Here is a 15426-nt window from a genome sequence, read left to right on the forward strand (position 1 = left end):
ATCAAAAACACTGATCACATACAGATTTCACGTTAGTAACTTTATCCCATGATGCATATTTGATGCGAGTACAGCATAGACCATAAAATGGCAATGCCCCTACCAACAAGGCGAGAGCAGTCAATAGTTTGAAAAACATGATAGTGATGTTAGATAATATAGCAAGGTCTTCTCAATAACCAAATATGATCCAACTTGAGCAAATATATACATCCTAAAACTGCCTACAATTGCATTTAGACAGGACGCCCTTAGAGATTACCCCAAATTGTTACAGTACATTAGTAGTGATTAGCACTGGCCTTCGAGCAGATGAGTGGACCAAAATGATGCCATAAAAAGCACCACACAATTTAAGAACCACAAACGGAAATCCTTGTCCTTGGGTTTCCTTTTATTTTGAATTTACCCTGTATGTGATGAGTACTAAGAGACAAATTGTTTTATATTGTATGCTTTAATGAAAATAAAAAAAAACAACAACTGACAGAGGCGTGCTGCTTTTTCATCTCAGAAACCATCTCTATACCACCACGTACATCAGGACTGTGGTCACAACATACACGGTCAATAATGGCTTTCAAATAAAAACATCAACACATTCTGTTCAGACATGTACAGAACACAAGTACAGAACACATGAGCAAGTACAGAACGCTCTTGCCCTAGTGTAGCGATAGGCAACTTCGTGCCATGGAGCGCCAAGAGTCTGCACGATTTCATTCCAGCCGAACACTACCGATTGGCACACCTTCAACCACGGATGAGGAAGTCATCAGTGAAATCACCTGGTGTAGTGTTTGGTTGGAGGGTATGTCCAACTCTTCACCACCAACAGGTCTCCCGCTTTAACCTTTCCCTCCTGCGAGGTGCGAATGACATTGTCCATTTTCAGATCCACCTTTCTCTTTGCGTGACTCTATTATAGGACTGAGGACCACCCGTTTTTCTCGGGGGTGATGGTGCTGTATCGCAGCAGTCCAACCAAGGCGCTAGGACAGCAGGCGGCTGTATTCAGAGAGGGCCGATGACTTTTTCACCCCGTCCCAGATGCGAGCTGCATAGTGAAACCTGCAACAACAGCACAACTCATTTATATAAGATCTCAATATCTATTCACCTGTATGAATCTCATGTGCTTTTTGTTTCAAGGTAGATATGTAGATGTAGATATGTTATGAATGATGAGTGATTAAAGTAGAGTGTGTTGAGTCTCTGTTTCCTTTACCAGTTCTTCTCAGTGAGGATGGTGTGTGACAGCTGACAGCGGGGCATGGCTAGTATTTGGCTGCGGAGCTTGGAGACCATGGTGGAGAAGGTAGGGTGTCCTCTGTACCCCGGTAGAAAAGAGAAGAGCGGGGACGTCCCAGACCCTAAACATGATGCAATGGCCACAATCATGTTTTCAAATAAATGACGTTTCTTCAATCAAATGATTGATTTAAATGCCATACAATCTATAGAAGAAAAGTGGAGTTAGGTCTTACGGGAAGACTGACAAATTTTTTCTAACCTGCTTTCGTAAGAGCATCTTCCCCTTCATTCTCCTGCAGAGGCAGCAGGAACATGTTGACTTCAGTGTCCAGATAGTCCCGCCCCAGGCCAGGGAAGATATTGCAGTCGAGCATGGATAATGTGCCTGAAACCAGATACCAAACCACAGGCAGGATGAGCATGGGCATGTCGCAATATCTGACGCAATCTGAAATAAAGATTGCGTCTGAAATAAAGATTGCCCCCCCCCCCACCAGGTTTCCTTTTTTTTTGTTTTGTATTGTCTTTATTGGTTTTCTTTCATGGTGCGAATAAATAAAACCTAAACCTAAACCCTCAAAATGTATTTATGTATGAGTAGCAGATTCTCTCTGTGTGAGTTTTTAACCTTTGTATTTGAGATGAGAATGGGCCATCAATTTGTCCACCACCATATGCATTTTCTTGAGATTCCTAGGGCAGAACTCGTCCCGCCTGGCTTTATTCTGCAGGAACACTAGATGGAGGAGGGATAAAAAAGAAAGGAGTTTCATTTTCAGTATATTAAGTGTGTTAGTGCGTGTGGATGTGTGTGTGTGTGTGTGTGTGTGTTTCTGCATAGAAAGGTCACCTATATGGGGATAGTACTCAGCTCCATCATCACTGCTTGAAGAGCCAGTGCTGTCATGGCTTGCTGAGGGAGTGGAGGGCTTCAGCATCTCAGCAGTCTGAAGGAACCTACCCAGAAACATGCCACAAAATTTTCTGCACATGGTGTGAGGCTTCAAATGGGCCACGGCCACAAAGTGCGGGACAAGTGATATGCCCCGCTCTATTTCTATGGGCAAAACAAAAAATAATTTTCTGTGGTTCATTTTTCTGTGTTCTATGGTGTAAATAATTGTCGTCACCTTTTCACAGTTATCAGAGACCTCCATTATCATTAAAATGTTTATTTTCTGGAAGTCACAAAATGCAATTCTAATCTATACAAATAGACAACCTTATAAAATGAAAACAATTGTATAATGTAAAAAATTCTCAGCTGCATTTGTAGGACTCGGCGCTAGATGCTGGCTATTTAGAGTGTTCTTATTTACAGTTAATCAGCTACATTTTCACAATTCTTTACAGTTTACATACAGTATGTTCAGTTCCAACTCATCACATTGTCTGGCCAACATTTATCTGATTTGAACTTTTGAATCCATATGAGATGGAGAGCAAGAATGAAAACAAATCCAGTTATTTTTATACTATTATGAACAGGTGTTCATAACATGAGGAACAGTGTACTGTCCTGTGTGTGTTGGCATATGCATCACATACACTACACTTCATTCAGTCACAGCATAGCTACTAATTTTACATTTCAAAATGACATACTGTTTAAAGACTTTTTGTTGAATGAATTTAAAGATTTTGGTCATTGTTTAGTATGATGTATGCTGTTCATGCCTGGGCGATGTAATTCTCAAATAGGCCATATCTGTCTATAGCCAAATCTTTTTCTTTACAACAAATATACAGTAATATGTGAATTCACACTACTTTTCCATAATTATTATGCAAATTCCCAAACTTTCCAAAACCTGTAAAATATCACATTTGGTGTCCATACATTTCCAGACTCAATAGGCCAGTGTAGCTTACATACTTTTTAACAGCAAACTGTTGGAATGCATTTATACTGTAGCTACAATTAAAACCAAAACCTTATCTGGCAAGATCAAAACAGGATGGAGAAATTGGGCAGGCATTCAACTGTTCAAAAGAGAGTAGTCAAGCCACAACCTCTATGACAAGTTCCAATCTGGTTTTCCATTTCTAACACAGAACTTAAACTTGTTGGTTGATTCTGATGTCAGAAAGCTATCTGTACTTGTTTTGATGGATCTTAGTGCAGCATTTGATACAGCAGACCATAGCATAGGTTCTCAGCTGGTTTAAATCTTATCTGGAAGGCCAAAGCTTTATTGTGTCCCTTGGTGACTTTAACTCGGACAAAGTAAATATATCATGTGGGGCCCCACAGGGGTAAATTTTAGGGCCCTTTCTATTTAATCTCTACATGCTCCCCCTCAACCATATCATCAGGAATCACAATATTTCTTATCACAGTTATGCAGATGATACACAGCTATATATTTCATTGTCCCTGATCTGAGTCCTCTTAATTCCCTGGTCAACTGTTTGATTCATATAGATCCCAAACTTTCTTGTTCTTGTTCTGGGACCACAGGCTCACAGAGAGAAAGTCTTTCCTCTATTAGAGTCTCTCTCATTAATTAGTGGCAGCAAAGTCACATGTCAGCAGCATCACAAAGTCTGCTTTCTATCATTTGAGTCAGAGGTTTCTTATCGCAAGCTGACACTGAAAAACTTGTATATGCTTTCATAACCAGCAGGTTAGACTATTCCAATGCACTTCTTTGTGGCCTTCCCAAGAAAACTATTGGAAGACTGCAGCTCATCCAAAATGCAGCTACTCCTGTTTTAACAAGAACTTGGAAATCTGACCACATTATTCCAGTCCTTAAAAGCCTTCATTGATTACCTGTTAGCTTCAGAATAGATTTTAAGATTCTACTTATGGTGTACAAGACCATAAATGGTCTGGCAATGCAGTAATATCAGATATGCTTTCTAGTTATGAGACAGACCTCTAAGGTCATCAGGCACCGGTCTTCTCCACACCCCCAAGACTAAATCTAAATCCAGTGAATTAGCTTTCAACTTTTATGCTCCTAAGAAATGGAACAGTCTGCCTGCTGACATTAGGGCGTCCTCGACATTAACTTTGTTTAAAAGCAAAATCAAAATATATATCTGCTACCACTAAGCTGGCTTCAGTGATTGTGCTCAACTACCACAGACAAGTAGTATACAGCCTGCAGAATTATTATTATTATTATTTATTTATTTATTTTTTTCACCTTTATTTATTCAGGGGGAGTTTCACTGAGAGCAATGCTCTCTTTTTCAGGAACGCCCTGATCACATTCACACACATTCACACCTGGAAGCTGACCAGTACAACCACAGTCTGATCTGCTGCCACTGAGCAGCTCCACTGGAGCGGTTGGGGTTAAGGGCCTTGCTCAAGGGCACCTCAGTGGTGGTAATGAGGGAGGGGCAAGCGCTGCTTTTCACTTTCCCCACCCAGATTTATCCTGCCGGTCCGGGGGATTGAACTGACGACCTTCCGGTCACAAGCTCGCTTCTCTAACCTTTAGGCCACCACTGCCCCACCATAATTATAATTTTCAGTAGTGTATTGACAGTTAATTCAAACAGTAAAAATGTACTTTTGATGACAATTCTGACAGCTTATGAAAAGAATAGTATACCTCAGGCAAGTGGCTTGACTATTAGGCTAGAAGTATTCAAATCCCTAGTCATAATTAAAACTAAAGTCATCCTGTTCACATAGTCCTGAATCGAGGATGGCGTACTGAACAGGGTGGGGTTTTTGGTTTGTTTTTTTTACATATACACTGTCCCACTCGTAGTGTGATGCATGAGTATCAGCACATTTTAGATAGGTAGTCTGTCATCTTCAAAAGGTCTTAAAATTTAATTTGGCAGTACATAATGTTTTCTGAAACAGTACTGAAAACATACAACAATGAAAACTCTCCAGGGAAGATAACAGGCCTCCATGGCATCATAGTTTTTCAATTCAGTTTCTATTCTTTGTCCAATGCAAGTGTTTGGCGATAAAATCCAAAAATGTAATTATTTTTTATTTTATTTAACCACCAGAAAAGCCTCACTGAGATACATGATCTCTTTTATAAGAGGGACCTGGCCAAGAAAAGCAGCATCAATGACAGACACAAAGGTTAGAGACACACAAGATAAAACAATATGAAGCATAAACACAACAAATAAAAAATAACACCAAGTTAGGAGCAACGGCTTATAACAAAAGAGATCAGTTGACGTCCACCAAGTCCATAAAGTCCATATGAAGAACCAATCCAAGCCAAGACATTAAGTCATGCAAAACAGCAGCAACTTCTTATAGAACTTAATTCTCAGTTTTAAATTCATGTGACATGAAGCAAGGGTATGCCTCACCCATGTGCACAGCCACACATACATACTGACTTTGCTAACATTTGTTTTCTATAAGTCTCATTCAAAGAATTACAATATTGGCCTTATGAAAAAGTAGATGTCAAATATCCTCTCAAGCTACAAGATGAAATTCTCAACATTCCTGAGGGGAGGTGAACTTTTAAAATGTCGTCAGAGCCTTCATATGAGCTCCCCTTGCCTTTTCTCCTGTGTGTCTAGGCAGTAAGTATATCGCAGGTCTATAGCAGATGGAAAGTTACCTACCTGTAGAGGTTTATGTCAGCGAACCAGTCTTGAACCACTATAACCACATGGCACACTGTGAACAGGAAGGCGGCGATCTGAAGAGACTGTTGATGACACATTATAGAAAGAGTTCTCATTTTTTAGTATTCATTCAGAATTCTTTGTAAGCCTATATAAAATCTAAAACAATGGCAAAAAGAGTTTAGTCAGGGGAAAGAAAGAAACCTTTAAAAAATTAAAGGTTTTAGAATTTATAAATGAAAAAAATCAGAAAAAAATTCCCATGCATACTTAATCATTTTGAAAACATTTCTATATAATTATTTTGAATGTGGTTCCTCTCAAAATCATTTTTTCAAGTATGCTAAATTTCCCATTCATTTCTTTTATGAAATGACCACAGAATTTTTAAAAAATGCCAAAATTACAAATTTTAAGATAAATGGATGAAATTTACCACGTCATCTACAACATGTCCTCTGTCAGACAAAATGTTTCTGTGAAGATCTGGAAAAAATTACCTCAGTTATTATGAAAAATGTGAAAAGTACCATTTACAGTAAAACATTTCAATGCACTGTGGGCTCAATTTTTGATGTATCAAAAATCTGAATTGATATTTTGTCGGGGACAGTCTGAAGATGCCGTCTACCAAGTTTGGTGTCAATTGAACGTAAAATGTAGGAGGAGATAGGTTTCATTAGTTTTACAGTTTTTGAAAAAATGAGAGTGATGGACTTCATAATTTGCACTAGGTTGCAGCATATGAAAGTTTCTTCTCATTTGAGCCAACATTTTGGTGAAAGTTGCAAAGCCGTAGCACTTACGGCTGATTTTTCATGAATTTTCAAAGTTTAGGCGCTTGCTGCAGCACCACCATGGGGAGAATTGGCACCAAACTTGAGCTGCACTGCTGTGCAAAATTTTGTGCATATTCGTTCATGGGAAGGCAGTTTTAGTCAGAAGAAAGAAGAAGAAAGAAGGAAGAAAGATAATAGCAGCAAAAACAATAGGCTACCAGCCCTGTGGGCCCGGTCGCCTAACAACTGTTTTAGCCCACTGCCCTCTGCAGGCCAAACACTGACCTGCATCTCTATATACGTGTGAGGAAGGTTATACTCTGGAGGCAACTTCCGATCATTGTTGATGAGATGGTCCAAAATAGAGGGGCTGAGGATAGGCTGAAGAAACAAATTTCATTGATTTTCCAAGGCTGTATTTTACTTTTCACAGTTCATAACTTACTCACTTTTAACATTCTGACAGCAAAGTGAACATCTGAGAAGTGGCTAACAGATGACATCATCCTACAGTACAGCCAAAGAAAGAGAGAAGCTCCCAATTTAAATAGTCCTTGATTCTTACCTGTGTATCCAAGAAGATGACTCTCTCCTGTGTGATATAGAAATCAATCCCAGTGCTCTGGTTTCCTCCTCTTTCCTTGATTTCTTGAGTCTGGGCTCTGAATACATAGCCCCTGTGCAAGCAAGCACACATGTCAATGTCCTCCCTCACTCATTCTTTCAATCTGCCATTCTGTCAGTGCAAGTACACATGTATGTTTATTTCAGATGTTTTCAGAACCTAACAGCTGGGAATGGGAATTTTAAGTATTTTTCACAGATCTATTACATAATTTAAAGTGACCAAACTGATGAAGCCAATGGAACAGGCTGATTTTAGAACTTCTATTAACAGTACACATTGTATAGGTTGTAAAAGCATGAGTTGTTTTGGCAACATTGCTTCTAAGAAGGAAAAGATTAATTGGCCAATAATCGTGAGCAACAGGAATATAAAGTGAACAGAAAGCCAAATTAGACCTAACTCACAGTCTGCTTTCCAATTGTGTGCCTATCAATTAAATGAGTGCAAACTGTTCCTGGGTATTACAGACATTTGTATGAAACTCATAACACATTTTGCTTCCTGATAAGCTATAATAACTAGTGTGGAGTTTGGGTGCTACAGGGTATTATCTACAAACCTTAAATGTGTCTGTATTCTGCTTTTTAGATTACTTTTCAAGCCCTCATGATCAAAACATTCAACATTTTTTAATGTATGTTGTCATTAGGCTAGTGCTAATTCCTCCCAGTGCACTCTTGTGGAAACCAATAAAGATACATGTATTACCAATTTAGACAAAGGTGTGAAAAAGCATTGGAAATTCCTAACTAATCTAACATGCAGCAACTAGGCACAAATTTCTGAGTAATTTGTGATGCAAAATGCTGCATGTAGGATTCTAACTGGTACAAATAAGCAAAATCCCATCACTCCACTTCTGGCATCTCTTCACTGGTTACCTGTAATTGATTGAAGATCTCACTGATTATGATTTTAAAGCCCAGTTAGGTCTGAGTCCAAGCTATATTGCAGACTTTTAACCCCCTATGAGCCAGTGTGCCGCTTCAGATCCTCAGGCAGGGGCCGTGTAGCTGTTGTAGCTCCCTGAGGAGCTTAGGGTAGTAGAATCAGTATCCACTTTGAAGTCACTTCTAAATACCTATTTTTATAGACTGGCTTTGATGTGATGTATTTTATCCTATTAGTATAGTTTTTACTGTCTAATCTTATCATTTTACCATATTTCTTTGAATTTATTTTATGAGTATGTTTGCTTTTATTTGATTGTTAAATCATTCTGTAAACCCTTTGTAAAAGTGTTATACAAATAAATGTTATTGTTACTTTATTAATAAATAAAATGTAATAACTCATTAACCTATTTGATCCATCAGTTCAAACTTGAGCCACTTAATCATGCCCATCCCTACCAACTACCTTTGGTCTTCCTCAGGTGTGTTGGCAGATAACAGCGACATGATGGTGGATTTCCCAGTTCCCTGCAGGCCAATGACTCCCACTACCAACATATCTGTCTGGTCCCTCAGGTACTAGAACAACAAAACACAACTGTTGCTGAACAGTAACTGTATTAGACTTAGAAAATATAATGTAATATGTCAAGCAACAGCTACACAATCACAGAAGTGAATTAACTGATGACTCACCTCCATGGCGCTGTCACACCAATTCATCTGATCATCCACTAGCTTGATGCTGTGCTTCATTTTCTCTGGAGGAAGTAGTTTCGACTGGCCAATCACGGCTGCAAGTCACATGAATGGATTTGAGATGTGCATTTAAAATCTATGCAGCTGTCATTTTGCCTTCATGTGTGCATCCAGGAGAGGATTTATCACATAAACAGTACAGAAAAAAAATGACAGGACAGTGTGTGAAATCAGTGTTAACTCACGGTCCACAGCGATGCTTGATGCAGAAGCACCCATTCCTCGGTTTTGGATCTGGTATACCGGCTGGGTGGGGCGCTGTCCTTCCCTCTCCAACTTGGATGGCCCAGCACCAGAGGGCAGAGGGGCCGCCTCTTGAGGGGTCCCCGGCTTCCCTCCATCCTCCCTGGCTTTGATTAGCATGATGGGCTTCTCCAGGGCAGGGGCTCCACTGACGGGCGTGTTCTGAGAGGGCTTGGACTACAAAGGGATCCAACCGCACAAGTCAAGATAACGCTACCTACGGGGTAGCAAATAACTGAAAACATATCTTTTTAATCACGCTTTTAACTAGCAGCAGCCTGTTTACCATTCTTAACTATTTTAGATATTTGCTATCTTTATTTATTATTTTAACTTTTTAAAAATAAGCACATGAGAACTTTTTTATTTGTACCGTCTTATTGCTCTTTTATCACTAGTTGCACCCTTTGATTTATTATTCCTTTTTTTTATTTTTTTTTAAACTTTTTTATTTATTTTATCTGTAATTTTTCTTTTTACATACAGCAATGATTTGGTGCAGCGTTTGTTTGGCAATGTGGGCTTATGTTTCTCCCTGTACATTTCAAATGTGTTTGTGTCAGCTTTAGCTTATCAATGTCTTAAGCCCATAGACTGCAGTTTTGGCATAGTGGTCTGTCTGATGCATTTTATGTATGAAAGGTGCTACACAAATAAAGTTTATTATTATTAATATAATTATTATTATAAGCAAATATTTCGGATAGGCCTACATACCCTTTCCCCAGGGGGTTTCGCCAGTATGATGGGAGTCTTCTGAAGGAGTGGACCTGGGGGATCCTCGCTCCCATCCTGAAGCAAGGAAGAACTGTGAGTCATGATCCCAAATGCATACAGCTATTTTAAGACTAGTCTAAGCCTTAGACTGGTCTTAGATTCTCAGGTTGGACTAGGCTAATTAAGACTGTCTGTTACTTAAATTACTTAAATTACAAATTACTTATTTTGAGGTAGGAAAGTTAGCCGCCTTCCCCCTGGCAAAGCTTGGGTTAAGAACTTTGTTGTTATGGCAACGAGTTTGCCTAACTGTCAGAGTGGGAAGTTTAAATACTGTAGCTATTTCATACAAGACGGCAATCTTTGGTTTTTGGAAAGACCTGAACAAGAGAGAGAGTCTTTAGAGACAGAAACAAGCCATTAGAGATCTACAACAATCAAGAAGTAGGAACAGGTAAATATAACTAGCGTTAAGTGTCTATAGCAAGTTTGACTAAAGGTCACATTTAAGTATAAGACTAGGTCTATCTTTATGCACCTACAAAAGCAAAAGCAAAACAAACAGTCAAATAAACATGCCTTTACGTCGTGGACAACCTCGTTGGTGTGAACATGTGTTTATACATTACCCTGCGCTCTCTGGGGGGGTATTCCCGATCCCGACTGGGACCGGAGAGGTTTTGCCCCGGAGGACCTGCATCCCTGTCTCCCCGGCGTCGCCTCCTCCTGCGTCCCTGTCCGTACATCCCGGGTTGACTGTGGCCGGACTCTGACATGCCGCTGCTCACCTGATATTACACTAAAACACGACAACTGATGGTATTAGAAAGCTAGCATTAGAATCCCAGTCCGCCCAGTAACTTAGCGAGCTAACAGTAACGTCAACGTTAATGTCGCTGTAACGTTACAGAAGCGAAAGATTTGTTCTCAGCGGTAATGTTAGCTAGCAGTCCTGCAACCGTTAACTGTTACTTTGTTTAATGATTTTAAATTTTCCCTGGTAACTGCGTGTTCAGTCTGCCTCCAGAAGACTTGTCAATAAACGTAGCTAAATAACGTTAGCATACACTTTCCGTCAGCGCGCATGTTTTGTAATACGACGTTAACCGCTTTAGTACGATAATGGAGTTTGGTAGCGAATATTACCGCGCTGGAAGAAACTCCACCCACCTGGCATTCAGAGTGTTGACAATCAAACGCACTGCGTTCGTCTGTCAAATGATCTCGTTAAGAAACATCCTAATGAAGTTTGTAGTTCCGACCTTGTACTAAAGCTTAACGCCTGTAGATGTTACCGTATATAGCATACAGAGGAAGATATGACATCCTGTCATTTTCGTGTGCTTCTGTGCCTTTTGTTTGTATTGGCAGCGAAGTACTTTGTAAACTTTGTTTGAGAAGTGCCATACAAATAAAGTTAATATTATAGTTTGAAACGTTAGGGGTGTTATTTTGTAGCCATAACACTTGCTTTGACAAACCTCCCAGTTGCATGGACAACACCATAATAATGATCATGTGATGTCTTGGCCTGAGATCTCTACTTAAAGGTATAGTTCACCCATACATAGGCCTAAATAAGCCTGCCGCTCTAGACAACAAGTAGCCTACCATTTAGGATACCTAAAAAAATAAAAAATAAAAAATAAAAAATAGGCTACTCATTATCCAAGACGCCTTCAAAGGCCCTAAAATGTATTTTCAAATCGAGAAGTCATGCTTATTCTAAACCTGAATACTTTGAAAATAATTTTAAGGGCATTCATAAATTCACATTGCTTTACATCTAAATCACTACTGACTAAATCACTGTAGCCTAATTTTCGAATATATAAGGGGGTTAAGAATTTTTAACATGAAAGTTGCGAGAAATGGTCTCTGATGCATTCTGGGAGTTGTAGGCCTCATAACTCCACCTCTTCCGGCTACAACAGGATATTTGGAAGATAGCAATGGAGGCGCCATCAACAACATGACACTGTCTTAAAATGTGAAAATCTCATAGTCATAGGTGCTGAATATTTCTGTGTTAATGTCACCTGTACAGCTAAACGCGCGTCAGAGATGAATATCGATTAGAGCCGGCTCATTTCTCCTAGGCTCAGTCATTACAGATATAATCGATGATATTTTTTTTATATATATATATATTTATTTTTTTTAATAAGTAACTGACTCGGACTAACGTCACCATTTAGTTTGGCTGAATCCACAAATTGTTTCACCGTCGCTCCGTGCAGCTGCAGGCAGCAGTTTTTGACCCAGTAGGTCTTGTGGACAGAGGTACGTAAAGTTTTCCTTTGCTGGTGAAAGCGAAAGTCTCCTGAGTCTTCTGTTTTTAGTGGCTCACCTGCAATTCCTCCGTCTTCGTCCACGAAAATACACGTTGGGGCGGGAACCAGAAGTGCGAACCAGCTTTAAAAGTTATTTGACAGACTGAAATAAGTGCCGATTGGTGGGGCGGGTGTATGCCGAGTGGAGGAGTGGACCCTGCCGATTTGTAGAGGCTCTTCATTTAGGCTGTTTTACGAGGTCTGTGTGCTAAACAAGATAACGTTATACTGGCAAATTTGGCACGCAGGTTGACGTGACGTTCTCAAAGACAGAAAAAGCGATCAGGGCCAAGTTAGGCCCAAGCCTGATGTGTTCATGTTAAGACTGAATATCTGCTGTGATGCAATAGATGAAACCTAGCATGCATTTATTCATAAATATTCCCACTGTCTGTAAGTGATGCTGTCAATCCTCCTTTGAAATGCAGCTCAGCCAGAGGGAGCCCATTTCAGCTCTACATGTCTGAAGACTCGAGCAGTGATGAAGACTGGTGTGCATCAGCAGACAGGCTGGCTGTTGGTGCAGACCTGGGGGAGAAATGTTGGGAGTGTGGAAAGAGATTCCAGTGCATACAAAGATTAATGTCACACTACAAAAGCCACGATGTCCAGGCCACCTGCCACATCTGCAAGGTGACTTTCCGGCGCATGACATCACTCTCCACACACCTGGATAATGCACACTCGCCCCACTGCAAAAGGTGCAATCAGTGGTTTAGCAATGTATGGGAGTGCAACAAGCACGCAGAGACACATTCAACGAGCTCTGCACCTTTTGAAGGAACTCCCTCTCATAGTTACATAATCGTATCTCAGGATCAGAACAATGACAAATTCCATAATGAGTTGACCGACTCTGAAATGGCTCCACTATCTCCCTCTGAAGACGCCCCACCAAATGAGGGTTACACACACGTGGTGGCAGATCACACATGTAATGACAGCTGTGGAAATGACAAAGCTATTCAACATCAAAGCACCGACACAGTCTCCGAGTCAAGGCCCCTAGAAATTGGTGAGATAAAGTGTGGGAAACCTGAGACAGGTGTTGATCACATAGATTATACATTGGAGATTAAAGATGAATTTGAAGATATCAAGATGGAAAATCCCTATCAAACAAGTGATGAGTGTGAGAACACGGATGATTCAACAAGCTCAGGTGACACAGAAATGAGTTTGGCCGATGGGGATGAAAGACCCTCAGATGTACATGGAGATGAAGAGGAGTATGTAGAGGAGCAAAGTGATGATGGCACACACACAGACACACACTCTGAATCTGACTTATGTCCAGATGATCCAGCATCAGATTCTGGCTCGCACTCCAGTTCAACTGGGTCTTCCAGTGGCTCTTCCTCTACTCTTAAATACTCCAACAACCCCCCCAGTGCCAATAGATCAATGTGTACTGTGTGTGGTAAAGGGCCATTTAGGAATGTGAAGATCCATTTGCTCCACTGTACTTCTAGAAGTAAAATATTTCCGTGTTCAGCGTGCAAAGGGCACTTTGCAACTGAGAAGTTCCTGCATAAACACCAGATGCGTTTGTACTCCTGTGACATCTGCGGCCAAGTTTTCTCTCACTGGAACTCTTACAAGCACCACCTTTGTCACAAGGGAAGCAAGTCAAGCTCTCACACTGTCCGACTCTATTGTTCTGAGTCAATGCCAAAAACATGCCACATATGCAAAGCCTTTTTTTCTACTGAGAATAGTCTGTTAAACCATGTAATTACAGCTCACAGTTCAATGGTCAGTACCAAGGTATGCATTATTACTAAACCGTCTGCCTCGACTGATAAAAAGATGTCACCAGTCGTCTCTGCCACAGTGGCCCAGTTAGCCGCCAGCGGTTCTGGACATGTCCTGGTCTCCAACCACGCTGCGACTTGTCAGAGCCCCCGTGCCGTCAACCTGATCATTAATGGGAAGCCCTCTGCTGGCCAATCCTATGCTGGGCCTCTGTCCGCAGTCGTGCAATCTAGCCCTTCCTCTCCCTCCCTGTCCTCTTCGCGCCCAGGCTTGGTTCCCGTGACATCCAGACTATTAAATGGGGGAGTAACCAAGTTCATGATTCTCCAGCAGACGCCACCTACTGTCACTCAGGTTGTCCCGCAGAAGAGCGCCACAAATCCACAGGTGACTGTCATGACGCAGAATAATACACACAGCCGGCCCCCAATTCTGTCCTCTCAGAAGATGACAACTTCAGAACAGTCTCTTTTAAACACGCAACCACCCGCCTCCCCATCACCTGTCAGACCCCTACCACCTATATTAATGGCTGTTCCCAACACAGCTGTCAGATCAGGGACAAACAGTGCCTTAGGCCAGGGGACAAACCATCCCCCGGGACATCGTTGTACCCCTGCATCTGTCCCCATTAGTGCCACTAACAAAACTCCAGCTACTGTAGCCTCTCAGTCTGTGTCTCCACTAACGCCCCCCCTGAATATCGTGGCCCTGTTTAAGAACGACAGCCGGGAGGTGGCCCTGATGAAGCGTATGAACGCAGGCTGGCGCTCCAAGGCCCCTTACCCCTGCAGGCAGTGCGGCGCCGTCTCACGGCAGCCCTCCCTCATCATCAGCCACCGCTACCTCCACCGAGGCCGCCGCTCACACCGCTGCCAGTGTGGCCGCGCCTTCAAGCACCGGCTGCACCTCCTGCGGCACTGCATGCAACACGCGGAGGCCACTAGCTACATCTGTGTCAGCTGTGGGGAAACTTTCACAGGAGCAAAACTCTTAACTGAGCACATGAAGGGCAATTCAAGGAAATCCCTTTCTTCTGGATGTTCTTGGAAACACAGAGGCAGGAGGAAGTGTAGCATGCCCTTTTCTTGCGATTGTGGACAACTCTTTTTAAGGCCTTCTGCTTATATATGGCACCAACTTAAAAACAGGACAAAAGCTAAACACTGGAAGAAGCCCTCAAAATAACAAAGTATTGACACAAGTCTGACTTATTCATGGTTAACAAGTCTTTTGTTTTCTTTCCTGCATTTTGTGTATGAATAACATAAACTGTGTGCAGTTTGTGTGGCTTTATTGTGGTGTTGCATCATACCCCAGAGCAAAATGTTTAGTCAAGAGTGATCTTTCACACATGCCATGTAATTATTGCCATTGTATGTTTGTTTTTTTAATTTATTGTATTACTAGGTTACAAAAGCAAAGCAAAATCACATACGTTTACTCATTAATGGCTTTTAATTAGAAGCATGTCCTGGGTAGTTCTTCACAATGCG

At 41.2% G+C, this 15426-nt stretch overlaps 2 protein-coding genes across 3 annotated transcripts; one reads left to right on the plus strand and one right to left on the minus strand.

Annotated features, from left to right (window-relative positions):
• Positions 1-376: 376 nt before the first annotated feature.
• smg9 (SMG9 nonsense mediated mRNA decay factor) lies at positions 377-12159 on the minus strand. 2 transcript variants are annotated; one of them, XM_071927065.2, is made up of 14 exons: positions 12034-12159; positions 10472-10641; positions 9843-9917; positions 9068-9302; positions 8820-8917; positions 8590-8702; positions 7168-7279; positions 6888-6983; positions 5821-5906; positions 2105-2211; positions 1883-1990; positions 1514-1639; positions 1229-1373; positions 377-1071 (listed from the first exon to the last, which is right to left on the minus strand). In XM_071927065.2, exons 2-14 carry the CDS (start codon positions 10616-10618, stop codon positions 993-995), a joined length of 1527 nt encoding a protein of 508 aa, XP_071783166.1. In that variant the 5' UTR covers positions 10619-10641; positions 12034-12159; the 3' UTR covers positions 377-992. The 2 variants fall into 2 exon arrangements, with proteins under 2 accessions (XP_071783166.1, XP_071783157.1); XM_071927056.2 differs by lacking the exon at positions 12034-12159 and having other exon boundaries at positions 10472-10864.
• On the plus strand, positions 12011-15317 carry LOC144541911 (uncharacterized). The gene is made up of 2 exons (XM_078287006.1): positions 12011-12125; positions 12604-15317. Exon 2 carries the CDS (start codon positions 12635-12637, stop codon positions 15116-15118), a length of 2484 nt encoding a protein of 827 aa, XP_078143132.1. The 5' UTR covers positions 12011-12125; positions 12604-12634; the 3' UTR covers positions 15119-15317.
• Positions 15318-15426: the final 109 nt, after the last annotated feature.

This window comes from Centroberyx gerrardi, chromosome 12 (assembly GCF_048128805.1).
Source record: "Centroberyx gerrardi isolate f3 chromosome 12, fCenGer3.hap1.cur.20231027, whole genome shotgun sequence".
NCBI classification, from domain to species: Eukaryota; Metazoa; Chordata; class Actinopteri; order Beryciformes; family Berycidae; genus Centroberyx; species Centroberyx gerrardi.

Coding starts and splice junctions, on each gene's coding strand:
- smg9 (XM_071927065.2), bottom strand. CDS start 10,618: ATGTCAGAGTCCGGCCACAGTCAACCCGGGATGTACGGACAGGGACGC. Junction 7,280..8,589: donor ACACCTGAGGAAGACCAAAG/GTAGTTGGTAGG, acceptor TTGCTTGCACAG/GGGCTATGTATTCAGAGCCC. Junction 5,907..6,887: donor ACACGTATATAGAGATGCAG/GTCAGTGTTTGG, acceptor TGTCATCAACAG/TCTCTTCAGATCGCCGCCTT.
- LOC144541911 (XM_078287006.1), top strand. CDS start 12,635: ATGTCTGAAGACTCGAGCAGTGATGAAGACTGGTGTGCATCAGCAGAC.